This window comes from Carassius carassius, chromosome 10, assembly GCF_963082965.1.
Source record: "Carassius carassius chromosome 10, fCarCar2.1, whole genome shotgun sequence".
Classification (NCBI taxonomy): domain Eukaryota; kingdom Metazoa; phylum Chordata; class Actinopteri; order Cypriniformes; family Cyprinidae; genus Carassius; species Carassius carassius.
Window position 1 is genome coordinate 26,146,737 of NC_081764.1, and position 16,436 is coordinate 26,163,172.

General features: G+C 36.5%; 2 protein-coding genes across 3 annotated transcripts in view; both read left to right on the forward strand.

Moving 5' to 3' along the window:
* The first annotated feature begins 3,313 nt into the window (after positions 1–3,313).
* Positions 3,314–4,872, forward strand: LOC132152015 (E3 ubiquitin-protein ligase TRIM63-like). Its single transcript, XM_059560633.1, has one exon. The coding sequence runs from the start codon at positions 3,451–3,453 to the stop codon at positions 4,486–4,488; it is 1,038 nt and encodes a 345-aa protein (XP_059416616.1). The 5' UTR covers positions 3,314–3,450; the 3' UTR covers positions 4,489–4,872.
* Positions 4,873–14,224: 9,352 nt separating this feature from the next.
* LOC132151346 (melanophilin-like) overlaps positions 14,225–16,436 on the forward strand; it is a 36,260-nt gene continuing 34,048 nt past the window's right edge. For both annotated transcript variants that reach the window (XM_059559443.1, XM_059559445.1), the window contains exon 1: positions 14,225–14,396. The gene's annotated coding sequence lies outside the window, so the exon portion shown is untranslated. The remainder of the gene's footprint in view (positions 14,397–16,436) is intronic.

A 16,436-nucleotide genomic window follows, 5' to 3' on the forward strand; every position in this document is an offset into this window, starting at 1 on the left:
CAGTCTTGTGCCTTTCAAACACTGCTGATTGCAATTTCAGGATTAGCCCCTCAATTATTTGTTCGAATTACAGTATGTACTTTTAGTTTCTACCTTTTTTCTACCTTCTCATTACTGTTATTCTGTAAATTACTACAGACTATTGAAGCAAATTGCTAATTTTCATTTACCTTAAAGAATTGTTATGTTCTAAAAATGTAAATAGATCATGTGAAAGAATGTCACTCTTTTCTTTGAAGAAAATATGACTTTGTATGAAGTCACTGAAATAGTTCAAACTGTAAAGATGAAAAGTGAGTATTTTCTGTATTGGTGGTTGTTTGATGCTAGTGTTTTTCCTCTCCGTGTGTTCTGAGTGACAGTGTGTGTTATCTCAGTGAGGGTTGTGTTTAGTGTTTAGCTGCACTGAGCCTGTTTTGAGTCATGTGTTAAGAGTTGTGTTTCTTGGAATAAGTTTTGCAGGTGATGTGGACTGTTTAGCTCAGGTGACTGTTGGTAGCGCAAACTATAGTTAGAGTTTTGCACATGTAGCTCCAGTTGTGCTCACTGTCGTTTAGCAATCGAAAAAAAAACCTGACAGAACAGGGGAGGATAGTATAAAATTCATAGATAGACATTCAGTTTTTAAATGAATGTCCATTCACTTTTTGACTCTCACATCCTAAACACATTCAGTCTATAGCAGCTGTGAAATAAACCAATAACTAAAAAAAACTATTAACTACAGCAAACCTAAAAAGGGCGCTTGAGACAGTTTGTAAAAGAGGTGTTGAAAAAAATTGGTATATTGTTCCACCTAGTGGACACTTCTTGGTTATACAACGCACTATTGCCCTGTGGACACTCTTGACACATTAATTAAATTTTTACTAGTTTTGTCACATTACAATTTTTTATGGATATTAATTTAAATTAAATTAAAATATATTTCAAAACAAGTATTTTTCTTCTGAAAGTCATGAACAGTTTCACTACACTGCCAGTCCCAAGACACATCTGACTATGTTTCATGGAAATTAACCACTAGAAGTTACATTACATCTTAACATGTGCGGGGATGCTAGGTTTGAATAATATGCTATATTTTTATCATGTCAAAAATTAATTTTACAATATTATATATAATCATTCAATAAAATATTTTTTTGGAGAATTATAGCTTGATTGGACTGTGGGACTACCACATAAAAAAAAAAAAAAAAGATTTTTCACACAATAAATTCTGAAAAAGGTTTATGCTTACTACTATATAATAACATATATTTCCAAATGTGCTAATTCAGATATTTATAATGGATTTTCAAATTCTAAGACTGAAATGTGACAAGCAGAAAGGCATTTACAAAGTTGCAAAACTGCATAAATGTTTAAATCTTTTCTTCATATAATCAAAAGAAGAGTTAAAATATGTTCGTTTTTATACAAAAATAAACACTTGAGACATAAAAGTGCTTTAAGTAGAACCAACAGATTGATTTTCTATTTATACAGTCAGACCGCTTTCAATATAACAGACATTAAACTGAGAAAGTATTCATTACCTTTTGATTAATTAGAGAGGAAAAACTTCTAGATATTTTTTCACAGTTAACACACTGTGCTAACTGAATGGATTGACACAGATGTCACTTTGAAGATTTCTTAGAGTTACCCCTGACAATAAAATTAATGGTGATTTGATCTAGTCTCTGAAATTTAAACCAACTCACACTGAACCAAGACACTGCATTCCACGAACATGCCTCACTTCCAAAACACGCATATTAAAAACAACCCCCAGTTACATCTTGTAAGCCACAGTACTACTGTCCTCGGTGACTTTTAATAAAGGTTATATATGAAGCAGATTGAAGATTACACCCTCAAGAGATACACATCTGAGATACATTTGAGATACACCCTCAAGATTGAATTTAAAAATAAGATATTAAGATAGTGTTAGATGTCTGAATGTTTAAGCTTCTACTGCATTTATTTATAGCCTATATGTAACAGATTCTTTCTTTTTTTTAGGTTTATTTATAAAGCATTATAATATTTTATTATATTTATTAGCTTTTGTTATTTAATATTTCTTGTTAGCTTTTTAGCTACTTTTATTCCAGGTTTTAGTAAATGTAGTCCTTCAACTCTTTTTATTTCAGTTACCAAATTGCCAAAGTTAAAAAAAAAGTCATCTAAGATTTCTTCCAACTTTTATTTAGTAACTGAAAACTATTTTTAACAATGTTAGTTTTAGTTAATAACAACGCTATTTTTCTTTCTTTCTTTCTGATGTTATGTACAACATCATACAACATGACATTTATTTGGTGGACAAAGGTTTTTTTAAAGACAAACAAGCAGCATGTAATATACATGACCATAAAGTTGAAAATATGCATTGACCAATAATAATATTAACCACTTACATGTACTGTACATATATATATATATATATATATATATATATATATATATATATATATATATATATATATATATATATATATATATATATATAACTTTGTAAAAAAAAAATAGCTTTGTGTGTAAACAAAGAAATAAATGCACTATACAGCTACTTGAAAACATCTCTCGGGTATTTTTCGTTGATGATAAATTTTGCTCCAACCTTCGATGGGCACATACTGGTCTGAACATGTTGTTTCAGCTCTCATGTGAGTGAGATGATTATGTAACAGACATGACTTATGACTGTTTGTTTACAAATTCACTGTGCTAAAATTGTGAAACACCCAGTCATGGAAAGATGAGGGGCTTCCAGGAGGGGGGAAGTCTGACGTCTGTCTTTCACTGCCCAACGTCTGATCTCTCTTCTAGAACCATACAGACAGATGAAGATGGCAGGCGGCCATCAGGACAAACAGGTGAGGGACAATAGAAACTAAAAATGTTTTTGTATTGCAAAACTAACCCCTTGATCAATTGTCCTAAAAATCCTTCTGAATTTCTCACATTCTGTACCATACAACAACTGATTCAAATGCTCTTAGGAAACAATAAAATGGTAGTGTAAAATTGACCTGCCATGTTGTTGTGCAGTCAGGGAAGTTCTGGATGTTTACATGCCAACAGCTGTCACATGGGTGTTGTTTGACTGTGTGACTATGTGAATCACCTACACATTTCTCCCACAGATGGAGAGCTTGGAAAGGGAGGGGGTTGGTGTTGCTAAGTTTGGCATGTGACTTCTTCTTTAGTGGGTTGTGTTGGAGGGCTGCAAGTTTCTCCGAATCAAGCCGCACAAACAAGTGGTGGGAGCAATCCTATCCAAGCCGCCTCACGGATCAAGTGTCACAGACAGCCAGCCGGTATATAAACCCTGAGTGTGTCCTTCCCCAACAGATCAAATTAACCTCACTAAAGGCAGAAGCAACCAGAAAAGCTCAAGCTCAACCAAAAGGCAAAGCAGTCAAGGTTATAAGGACTCTACCTCAAACAACAGCAATGGACATCCAAAGGGGACAAATAGTCCGGGCTCCGAGTCCCATGGAGAGTCTGGAGAAGCAGCTGAGCTGCCCCATCTGCCTGGACATGTTCACAAAGCCGGTTGTCATTCTACCATGCCAGCACAATCTGTGCCGCGGCTGCGCCAGTGACCTCTACGACTCCAAAAACCCATACCACTTCTCTGGAGGCATCTTCCGATGCCCTACCTGCCGATTTGAGGTGGTGCTGGACCGCCATGGTGTCTACGGTCTGCAGAGGAACCTTCTGGTGGAGAACATCATCGACATCTACAAGCAACAGTTGGAGAAAGGAGGTAATGCCCTTGAACCCCCTTTGAAATCTAAAGAAACAAAAGAGTCTGTGTGTGAGGTACACGAAGATGAAAAAATTAACATCTACTGCATAACCTGTCAGACACCCACTTGCTCCATGTGCAAAGTATTCGGTCAGCACAAGGACTGTGAAGTTTCCACTCTACAAGGTGTTTATGAAGCCAAGAAGTCTGAACTTAAAAATTCAATCGACCTGCTAGGCACAAGCAACAGCTGCTTACAGGCAATGTTAACGCATTTGGAGGAAACCTGCAAAACGGTTGAAGAAAACAGCCAAACGCAGAAGCAGAAGTTGGGGGAGAAGTTAGATCTACTCTATGCCATCCTAGAAGACCGCAAGACCCAACTGCTAGAGCAGATCACTCAAGAACAGGATGAGAAGGTGGCTCTGGTGCGATCACTAATCCAGCAGTACAATGAACAGTTGCAGACCAGCATCAAGCTGATGGACAAAGCCTCCCAAACTATGGACAACAGCAATACGGCTGAGTTTCTCATCGCTGCCAAGAAGCTGATCACAGAAGCCAAAGATGCATCAAAGAACTCCCATCTACAGAGGCCAGAGCCCGGCTTTGAGAGTATGGACCACTTCACGCTCTTCACAGAAGACGTAGAGGCTATGCTTGCAAAAATGGACTTTGGAGTCCGTGGAGGTAATGATGATAAGGAGGAGGAAGAAGAAGAAGAGGAAGAGGAAGAATAAGCAATGATAGACTTTTGAAAAAGGACTTGGAAGGGAAAAAGGGACAACAGTCGATAAAAAAACCTTCATGGTTCATGATAAGGACAATATTCTAGCTGCATTTGATAACTGTGAGACAAGGGAAGTGCAATCTTAAAGCAGTTTTAGTACAAATTGTACAAATTGCACCATTTGTAATGTCTTTTCCACTTGACTTTTGTACTTTTTTTATCAATATCAATGTTTTTTCATATTTTTGTAGAACATAGAAGTTTATGTTTTGTTTGCTAAATTAAAGCTAGATTTATAAGCTGTAGAATACACCTCTGCTAACTAACTTTATAGTGTCATGTGAGATACAAATGTTTGAATACTTGAAATATTAAATAATGCACTTGACCCTAATGTAATGTTCATTTTCATTGGATAATTCAGTGAAAATAAAGGACTTACAAAAAAACAAAAAAACATTGGCACTTATTTAAATTACACTATTCATTTTTTTTTTCAGATGACCTTAAAATTCTTGGCATTTTACCACTTCCAACTGGGTTGCTATATCTGCATTCTCTCCAATCTATCCTTTTGAGGTATTGCACTACACAGTTGAAGTGGGTGGCTATTTTAGCATGGTGAGAATGACAGAAGCCACAGAACTCCAGGAATAGACTCACAGTGAGCTGCAGGCCTCATGTTTCCAACCCTGACAATTACAGCTGCTTACAGGCATGTTTGACAAAGTTATGGGACAGAGGTCAACATCGAATCTGATATCAGCTATAGACATAGTTGCTATGGCCCTAAAACAATCCCTAACGCTTGTCACTGGATTTAAATAACAATCCTGTACTTCAAGTAACCGAGTAGTGCCATTGTACGTCTAAAGATATATATATAAAAAAAAAATATGTAGATAGATTGAGCATAGAGACTGAACCATAATTTCTTATTTTTAAAAACTGTAATGATTTTATACCAGTAACGCTGGTCCTTTAAAGTATGTATAATATACATCCTATTTATTTAAATAAAACCACTTACACTGAGACAAAGGCTTGAGAGATAAAAGGCTAATGCTTAATGTTTACTGTAATGGCACCTTTAGCCATGCCAAACCCTGTTAGCAAAACTATCAAGCATTAATACGTTCAACTATCACCATTTTTGGCTTTTAGTGGACTGACTTGTCAGGTTTCTTCCCATACCTGCCTATGAACCCAGTGCCCTGTGGGCAAGATCCAACATGCAATATGAAGACTGGGCATCCAGAGAATCTGAACTTTACTTTAATTTTAATATTTTCTGTCAACTTTCAAATTTACCTCACTATATGTCCTTAGTAAAATTTTTACTCTGATTCATTTCCCCAAACCATATTTGTTACTTCTTACAAAATAAAATCAGAAGAAAACAGACTGCAAGAGAGCAGGTTTGACAATTAGTGTTCTGGCACTTACAAGTTGACTACTAAAAAACAAAATTCTAGCACAACCGCGGATGATTTCATTTTAGTCAAGACTTGGGGTGTGTGACATACAGTACTGTATCATCTGCGCTAATATCTTAAGTGGTGTTTTAAAGATGTGTGTTCTGAGATTAAGGAGGAGCCAAACAAACAAACAAACAAAAAAAAACCAGGCAAAATGCCTCTATGTCTTTTTTTATTTAGGCCTGTCATTTAATATAGTTAATCTATAAGAGTGACATTTTTCTCCAGATATCAGCATGAAAACAAATTTGGTAGGCTATTGATTTTACACAAGTTTAACAAAGTTAGTATTACGTTTTTGCTGTATTTCACACAGGACCAAGTTTTCTTATTGAATTAATCAGTTTTTTTTTCTTTTTTCAACAAATTCATCAAATGGAGATTCAGTGACTCACTCATTTAAGCACGGTGCATTCCAAAACGAGATATATCACCCTCCGAAGTGCACTTCAGAGTGAAAACAATCATGGTTGCCATACTGAAGGGTAGTTCCAAACCAACATGCTCAAAACTAGCCACTTCAAAGGGCCCTTCGGAATGAAGGATTTCGAAGGGTACAACTGATGGACACCTCAGGCTCCCATGGTCCTTTGCGCAGATTCTTTGCATGATGATGGTTCCTCCGTGTGTTCCCTTCACCCTTTCAAGCTCTCACTCCGAAGGATAGGGCATAGGGATGAGCCCTTCCGAATGGAACGCAGTTCCATGTTTCATTCTCATTCCTGAATGAATCAACCTTTTGAACAAATCGATTTAATCTCAGTGACTTGCTCATTAACAGTGACTTGCTGCTACCTACTGACGGCTTTCATTTCACATTTCAAGTAGGCTATCTTTTCATGTATTAAAGGGGTCACATGATGCAGTTTCAAGTTTTCCTTTCTCATTGGAGTTTTATAAGCTGTTCGTGAATAGATAAGATCCCTAAAGTTGCAAAGACTTAAGTCTCAAACCCAGGGCCATCGCTAGGATTTTTGGGCCCTGTGCACTGGTTTCGATATGCCAGTTTTTAACTGTTTTTTACCCCTGGCTTTTAATTTATGTAAATAAATTAATGCATAAAACAGGACAGAAACAAATACTGATAGCTATTACGGTTGCACTTTATTTTACAGTACGTGTACTTACATGTACTTATGCTGTACTTACAGTGTATTTATCTAAGAAAGTTCTGGTAATACAAGGTAACTACATGGTGTAGGGTTAGGTTTAGGGTTAGTACCTAGTTATTGTAATTACTATAATAAGTACATAGTATGTACATGGGGAACATGACTGTAAAATAAAGTGCTACCGCTATTACTGAATTCACCACAAATACAACAAACTTAGTAATGCTTTTTGGTCTCATATGAAAGCATTGATTTTGAGCTAGACTGCTGGAAAGTTACTGCTAATAAATTCTGTTATCATTTACTCATTTACTCACCCTCATGTCATTCCAATTGACTTTCTTCTGTTGAACACAAAAGAAGATTTGTTTTAAATTTTACCAAACCATTTTTGGTTACCCTTGATTTCTACTGTAATTGCGTGTATTTCTCAAATTATGTTCCACAGAAGAAAGAAATCCATACAGGTTTGGAACTGGATGATGTTGAGTAAATGATGACAATGTAAATTTTTGGGTGAATCTCCCTTTAAGAGCTTTATAATTTATAAATCATAAACACCTTATTTATATAAGACACTGATATTTATCTTTAATCATGCCCTTATTGAATTAATATTTTGCCTCAATTGGAATTCATTAGAACTAAACATCTAAAAGAAAGATGTTCTTTCACCATTTTACCATGTTTATATGGTTTAGAAAATTAATAATAAGTAATAATAAACTATAAAATTTGTCGTAAAAAAAAAATAAACATGGAGAAACTACTAAACACCTATTATAAAATTAAAATATTCCCCAATATGTATTAACAGTAACATTTATAATAAATATATTTATGCCCCATAAATACACCATAAATTAGGCTACTATAGTGCTGAATTGACAAGCCTATTGGCGTTTTCCTATATTCCTCATTAGGCAAGTTTCCATTACCCTTCAAATTAGGCAAATTGAAATAGTGAATTGAAAATACGCCTAATGGAAATGCATTAATTTTGCAAAAACTCCCAAATATCACAAAAACGTTTTAATGCTTGCATGAGGTGGTTTTCCAGGAAATGCTAAAAATGAATAATTTGTAAAACTGCAATGGAAAAAAAGTTTTTTTTTTTGCATTTACAGGTCACATGGCGTTTGTAAAAATTAATATGATCTTCTTCAGTTGTCACCTCCAAGAAATACTTCATATGTGGCTGCTCTCTAGTATAAGGGGCTTTCCCTACCATTAACGCTTAGACAATTTACACTGCACATGTCTGCGGTGCAATGTGGCTCTGTTATGGCCACTGAAGCTGATTGCGGCCACTCTAGTCAATGCTTGTGTTTATTCAAGCTGTGCCACACACTTTTCTGTTACAGTTCTCTGTGCTGCTTCTGTAAAGATACATGCATATGCCTCCAAAATCTCACCAAAATCTGTTGCCATGACTTATCGCGAGAGGCAAAAGATTACATTTTAGTTTAGGTTAATGGAAACGCCATCATTTCACAATACTTAGATTAGAATCCAAGATGGCGGCGCGTCCACACGCAGCAGCTTCTCTCTGTCCTGACAGAACGGTCTTTTCGTGTTTTTTGTCTTGTGAGTCGCAGTGTTTTTGTATGTCGTCATCGCATCTACCTGTCTGTAAACGCAGTCACGAGTTTCTGCTCGATGTCGGCAGAACCGCATTTTTACAGTTAAACTCCGCCTAGCGGAACGGCTGCGGGATCTCGGTCTGCTACAGAGGCCTACACCATCACTGACCCCCACTACTGCATCTCACCCACAGCGGAGGCACCACAAACGGTGTGAGAGGAAGCAGAAGAGGGGTAAGCGTGGAGGTACCTGGGCTAGGCTAACGGCTAACCCACACAAGCCATCCATCCCCACCATTGTACTGGCTAACGTAGGCTCGTTGGACAATAAAAAAGACTACATTCGATTACTACATTCAACTCAGAGGACTGTAAGAGACTGTTGTGCCTGCATACAGACCGCTCATTAAAGTCGCCAAACCAGTTCTCAAACAGATTAAAGTGTGGCCAGAAGGATCATCAGAGGTTCTTCAAGACTGCTTCAACACAACTGACTGGGACATGTTTAAGCAGGCTGCCACATGTAATAACACCACTGACCTCCAGGAGTACTCAGAGACTGTCACTGCCTACATCAACAAGTGTATTGATGATGTAACAGTCACAAAAACCATCACTCTCCGGGCCAATCAGAAGCCGTGGATGACAGGGGAGGTCTACAGACTCCTGGTCTGCACAGCAGCAGCACTGGCCAAGAAATCACAACAGTGTCTCTACTTCCTCCGCAAACTGAGGAGAGCCAGAGCCCGGCCCACATCATGTACACCTTGCACCATTGAGAGCATCCTGTCGAGCTGCATCACTGTTTGGTATCGCGCCTGCAACGCGTCCTGCCGAAAGACTCTGCAACGCATAGTGAGAGCAGCTGAGAAGATCATTGTTGTCTCTCTCCCCTCCCTGCAGGATATTTACGTAACCCGTCTCCCCCTTAAAGCCCTCTGCATCGCAGGTGATCCCACACACCCTTCAAACAGCTTCTTCAGTCTGCTGCCATTAGGGAGGAGACTGCGGAGTCTCCAGGCCAGGACCAGCAGACTGAAGGACAGCTTCATCCATCGGGCTGTCAGGAAGCTAAACTCCCTCCCAAACTTGCCCCCTCTCCTCTCTTCTAACCCCCCCCCCCCCCCCCCCCACAGATCCCACATCCCTAGGTGCTTCCACCCCCCCCCACTAACATACAATGGTATGCACCAGTCACTTTGTGCAGCATTGGTCTGCTCACTACCTCATTCAGCATGGAACTGATGTCATTCTACTACCTCATCAGTCAGTTAAATAAAATAACTGCTCTTGAACCCTTTGTCACTTTAATCAGACTAAATAACCTTTTTTTTGCACTAAAAATCTGTTATCTTCACTGTTGTTCACTTCATTGATTTGCACTCTATCTGCCATGTGCCTTGCGCTGCTTTATTTTAACTTTATTTTTAATTTTATTACATGTCTTTTTTATATTCCCTTATTGTATAGCTGTATCTACTTTTTATATTTGATCTAGATTTTTAGGCTCTACTGTTAATGTTATCTGTATGCACCTGGGGTCTGAGAGTAACGCAATTTCAATTCTCTGTATGTATGTACTGTACATGTGGAAGAATTGACAATTAAGCAGACTTGACTTGACTTTTTTATCAACATTTATAAAATATCACCAAAGTCTTGGGCTAATCTGTAATGGAAACTCATCTACTGTCGTGGCTGTTTTCTGCCGGTATCACTACAGAACATTTAATGCTTTCATATCACATGACTGTATAACAATTCTGTGTCACATCTGAATGGATCAAGTGACTTGCTCTGTTTATCACTTTTAAATCATGGCAGAAATGTGATGCAAGTTCATCAATGCTTTGCAGGTGACTGATCCCACTGTACATTGATGTGCAGAAACATCGGTTAGCTTTTCTATATGTGGTTTCACATGCACTGTAATTTAAAAACTAATATTGGGGAGGTCTCCCTCATTTCGGCGATCAGCCTACTAATTGAATGGAGTGTCCCGGTGCTTCTGTTGGCCAGAAGGCAATCACGAGCCCCCCAGAACTCTGGGCCCTATGCACTCTGTCACCCTTTTCCTACTAGCGATGCCCCTGCCCAAACCCAAAGAGATATTGATTATAAAAGTTAGGACTGGTCCACGCCCTCCTAAAACATCTTGTTTAAACACACCCCCACATGTCAACATCACGATGTGGGAAGATTTGCATAACGCCGCCCATATGTTCACTCAAAGAAAAAAGGTGTAACTTTATTGTTGCTGCCACCGCAGCCACCATGCCATGGAGACGCTGTGTGTTTTATTGTGAAAGCGAAACTTTGTTTGGCCTTCCAAAATAGGACACAACTAGAAATCAGTGGTTAAGTTGTATTTACAACACTGTTCCAGAAAAGTTCAACCCAAATATTCAGATGTGTGCAGCACATTTTATGACTCATATGTAAAGGATTTGCCACTGATGGTTTAAACGCGAGTTTTAAGCAGTAAAGGGTAGCGCTTGTTGTTTGTCATTTCTCTGATCACAAATGCAGATATGGTTTTATGTTTATGCGGTGCGATGAAATGCAATGCATAAAAAGACAGTATATGTCATTATGATCTGTAATTATGTCCCCATGCTGCAAATACCTCGTTTGTAATGGGTTTTATTGCTTTTGTCTCATCGTGCTGGTGTTCTTTTTTTATTATTATAAAGTTTATTTAGATAGGGACAGATACAAAAATAACATAGGTAAACTTTGACCATCATCTGATGCATGTATCATAATGTTTTTAGCTAAAGCTAATTTACAACACTATTTTGTTCTGATGATTTGTGCTACCCTTCAGATTTTATTACCTCCCATTAAAACAGATGGTAGCATAATTTGGAAGCAAAAGCCTTTATTAACATGTACACCTTCCCCAACCCTAAACCTACCCTTACTGCAGCATAAATAAAGTGTTGGTAGCATAATCTGATAGGTAGTATTATTTGTTAGAACACCGGGACACAGCATCACAGCATGGTAAGGGGCGTAACATTTTTGTCACACGCTTTAGATATTCGGCAAATCACAACACACTACATAGCTGGCCTAGAGCACACCTCACTTTTCAGAATGATGAGCTTTGTAAAAATCAACGCATTTCAGAAAGGCGGAGCAGAGAAGAGAAACAATAATGTACAGAATGTGGAAAATAATGTGTTTTTTTAACCTTAAACAGCATACACACGTCAAAACACCAAATGCACAAAATAATGCTATTTTAGCAACATCATATGATCCCTTTAAACAGTCTGTGTAAATTAATCTAAATGCCACTTTCGGATGCAGATTCCAAGTGGCTCTTATACAAAATGGAAGAGTTAAAACTGAACACAATCTTGTAGCTTAAACTGTGTATAGACAATATTTTATATATATATATATGTGTATACATATATGTATACAATATTTTATATATATATATATATGTATGTATATATGTATACATATATATGTATATATATATATATATATATATATATATATATATGTATATATATGTATATATGTATACATATATATGTATATATATATATATATATATATATATATGTATATATATATATATATATATATATATATTTAATGTATGTATATATGTATATATGTATGTAACATAGCCATTTAGCCTCCTTGTTAGTCGGTCCGCCTCCCATGCCGGAGACCCGGGTTCAAGCCCCGCTCAGAGGGAGTGTGAGGAGCGGTGGAGAGGACCCGGGAGAGAGGGGTTACACATATATTTATATAAAACACTTTTCTATGGAGCCCCACATATGACACGCAGGAAAAAATATAAGGATAAATCGTGTGCACGATTTACTAATTCGTTCCCTCAATGTACTAAACCGTGCACACGATTACTATAGCGTTCCCTCGATTTACTATTGCGTTCACTCGATTTATAAATTGTGCATACGATTTACTAATTCGTTACCTTGATTTGCTAAATCGTGGGCACGATTTAGCAAATTGAGCGAACGCAATAGTAAATCGAGGGAATGCAATAGTAATCGTGCGCACGTTTAAGTAAATTGAGGGAACGAATTAGTCAATTGTGCGCACAATTTATTTATTTTTTCTTGCATGACATGTGCGGGGCTCCATACTTTTCATACTTAAGTAAAATAATTATGACATACTTTAGAACTTTCACTCATGTAATATTCTAAACAGAAGAAAACAAACTAGTGACTTTAACTTCTACCAAAGTAATTTTCTTCTAAGATATCTATACTTTTACTTAAGTATGGCTTTAAAGTACTTTATCCACTACTGGTCAAAATAACAGCTGTTTGCAGGGTTGACCTCTTGATTTAAAATTTTCCAAGTATGTTGGCCTGAGCTGCTGTGAATAGTGTTTTGCACGTCTGTCATGTATATTTATCTGTTTAGTTTGAGGCTCAGCTGTCAGGTTTCTAACACACTGGCACGAGATGAAGTGTGTGCATGTGCAGATCAAAACTTTCTTCTAGAAACAAATTATTTAAAGGTGTTCTTCCATGATTTTCCATAAAACAAATGATTAATGTACACAACTTGTACATTAATAATCATAATTTTAAGTACAATAACATTATACAAATATTAGAAGTGTAACAACGAACAACCAAGTTTGATACTGATCTAACCAAAATAGACTTTATATATATAGTTATATATTTATTTGAAGACGTATGATAATCAGTCAACTAAAGGTGCTGTTCAAAAAAATTCAGGCCTTGAGTAGGTTTGGATCATGATCCTAAGAGTAATTCAATGTTGGAACCTTTTCTAACCTGGACATGTGGCAAGGGTCCTCCTTGCCCATGTAAGGTGGCACAAAAATAGAAATATTCATAATAATCTTGGCTAAAGAGTACAGTATCATGTTAGACACAAATGCTTGCACTCTGTCCCTGATTACATCTAAAAAGTTTTAGATATTGTATTTTATTTAATAATGTATTTTATTTTTGATTTATTAATAATAATTAGCATGGAAGCTCAAATGTATGACATTTTGGGTTTACCATATTTGATGCTAAATTTATATTTTAAATTTTGTTTTGGGTGAACTATACACAATACAAATGGTCAATATCCACAATACATATTGTTATTTTTTTACTGCAATATATTGTGACATGATTTGACTCCTAATAGAGATATCTTATTTTCCAAAGTAAATTAACTTCAAACTCAAAATAATATTGTTTAAACAATACATTGGTTACAGCATGAAATAATTTTGCCCACACTAGGTGCTTTCATTTCTGGCTCTGGTTACAGCTTACCCCTTAATTTGTCGGTTTCATTCTTCCCTATTTAACCACATTTACTTTTAAGAAACTCCTACTTTACAGCTCAACACACTCAACAAGTATATGGAAAGATCCATTTGGTACATTAGGAAAGTCACTGAAAGCTCAGCAATGCTTCCTTAAATAAAAACAGGACTTCCCCTAGCCAGCACCTAAGGCCAGAGCAATACATGGGGGCTAATTTTAGAGTAATGAATCAGCTTGCCCATAGTCTAGCCCCAGTGCACTAAAGGGCACCATCTCATTCAACCTCCTAACCTACAACATGAATAAAACATTATTTTTTTTTAATTATTTTTGCCTGAACCACAGCTCTGGAAATGGACTTTTCTGATAACAGAAACACTGATGCAGGCATTTTGTTTATCTACTAAACACAAGGATGGTAACTGCTGCGTCACTTTGAAAACAACAAAAGGTATGAAACTGAGGTATTGCATGGTGCACATCGAAGACTGCACTATGATGTGTAAAACTATCCCACATTCATTTTTAGCCACCACAGACATTGCCTATAGATGGGCGTACAGTAAATAGAATCTTTCACACTGTCATCTTGCCATATGCCTCATAGGCACTGTAGAGTGCACCAACATTACTTACTAAAGTCACATAAATGTAAAACTAGTTACTATAAAACACAAAAGTTCCAGGAATATTAAAATAGTAGGGAAAACAAGCTACTATTGATTTTTATTTTGGATTTCAAATGGTTGAGCATGGCTATATAAATTCTCTTAAATCTTTCTAAATTTAAGCATGAGGAAGAGTGTCACACTAAATGTCATCACGTCTGCCATTAAGCTTTATAGAAAAGTTTATTATACATGTACTTAATACCCATGCATTATTATCCATGCGTTTATACACTTTTGATCTGTTCCACAAAAACAAGCAGCTGTAGGGGTGCAATCTGTTAAATCAGTGTAGTTTTACTAAATATGAGCACTCTTTGAAAGACAATTAACCAAATCAAATTCAATGACAGAAACTAGTAGTTGTACACATAAAGGTATAGTTTAACCACAATTTTTTTATATTTTATTTTCTCACCGTTATGTTGTTCTGAAATCATTTAGTTAAACATGAATTAAGATATTTTTAATGAATCCTGAGATTTTTGTTCCTCCAACTGAAATTCCATAACACCAATTCTTCGATGCTTCACAAAGTTCATAAAAAGATCATAAAAGAAATTCATATAAATCAAGCAGTTTAAAGTCTTCTGAAGAGACACAATCACTTAATGTAATGGACAGATTTTATTTAGGCTTTTATTCCCAAATGTCCATTAATCGATGCACATGCACAGAAGAGAGGATCCAGGGCACCTTGTCTCCAAAAATTTGATTGATGAGGGTCATAAAAGCCATCTGTTCTAGACACCTGTTTGTACACCCCCCTCCCCTCCCTGTACACCCTCCAGTGACCTTAATATGAACTTATGAACCAAGGAGGAATTTCGGAGGGGGGAGAAGTTGTGGGAAGCTATGTGCTTTTTTTTTTTTTAAACTTTGAAAAGGGGGCGAAATCATGAAAATGGTGTAAGGGAAGATTTTATTAAGGTTTTAAATAAACAGTGTATTTCAAGAAACAGATTATAAACACATAGCAGCAATGGAAACAATGTAATGATCGTTTTCGTAGTTGGAAAAGTGTAAAAACGTTGTTAAAGTTGTTACAAATGAAATAAAACTATGTTACTGGTTATTTATCTGATACAACCAAACGAGTCAAAACTATCAGATATGTTTTCGTTAAGCAATACGTGAAAAAGATGTGAGAGCTTGTAGCATTACAATTTAAAAATGGTGTTTTGTTACCAGTTAGAAAATAAAGAAAACTAGGTAATAGAGTTTTAGCATTTGTACCTTACCTCAAACTGAAAAAAAGAAACGAATGTAAAGCAGCGATACAAACCAGAAAAGTAGGCGTTTTGTCACGAGGTTAGAGAAAATTTAAAACAAAAGAAAAAAGATGGTAGACATTACGTGGATCTAAAATAAAATACACCAGACCCCGTCTTTAAAACACCAGCACAAGATACTTGTCAAAACTATGCTGTACTTTACCACTAACTAAAATTTTACTGACAAGAGTTAAACAAAAGAAAAAAAAGATCCCACAGCAAAGTGTTATGACGTCTCCGGTAACGTTAGCTCAACTCAAACAAAAAAAAAGAAGCGAACGTAAAGCAATACTATAAACCAAGAAAGTAGGCGTTTGTCACGTCGGGTGAAAAGTTAAAACAAAAGAAAAAAATAGGTAACTTAGGCATTTACGCGGATCTAAAAGAAAATAGCCTACATCAGACAAGATACTTGTCAAATCTATGCAGCACTTTACCACTAACTACAATTTTAAAAAGCGAGACTGTTAGACGAAAGAAAAAAAAAAAGATCCTCCGGCAGAGTTGTGAAGCGTCCGTAAAACAACCTCCCGGCACCGATGAACAGTT

Coding starts and splice junctions, on each gene's coding strand:
- LOC132152015 (XM_059560633.1), top strand. CDS start 3,451: ATGGACATCCAAAGGGGACAAATAGTCCGGGCTCCGAGTCCCATGGAG.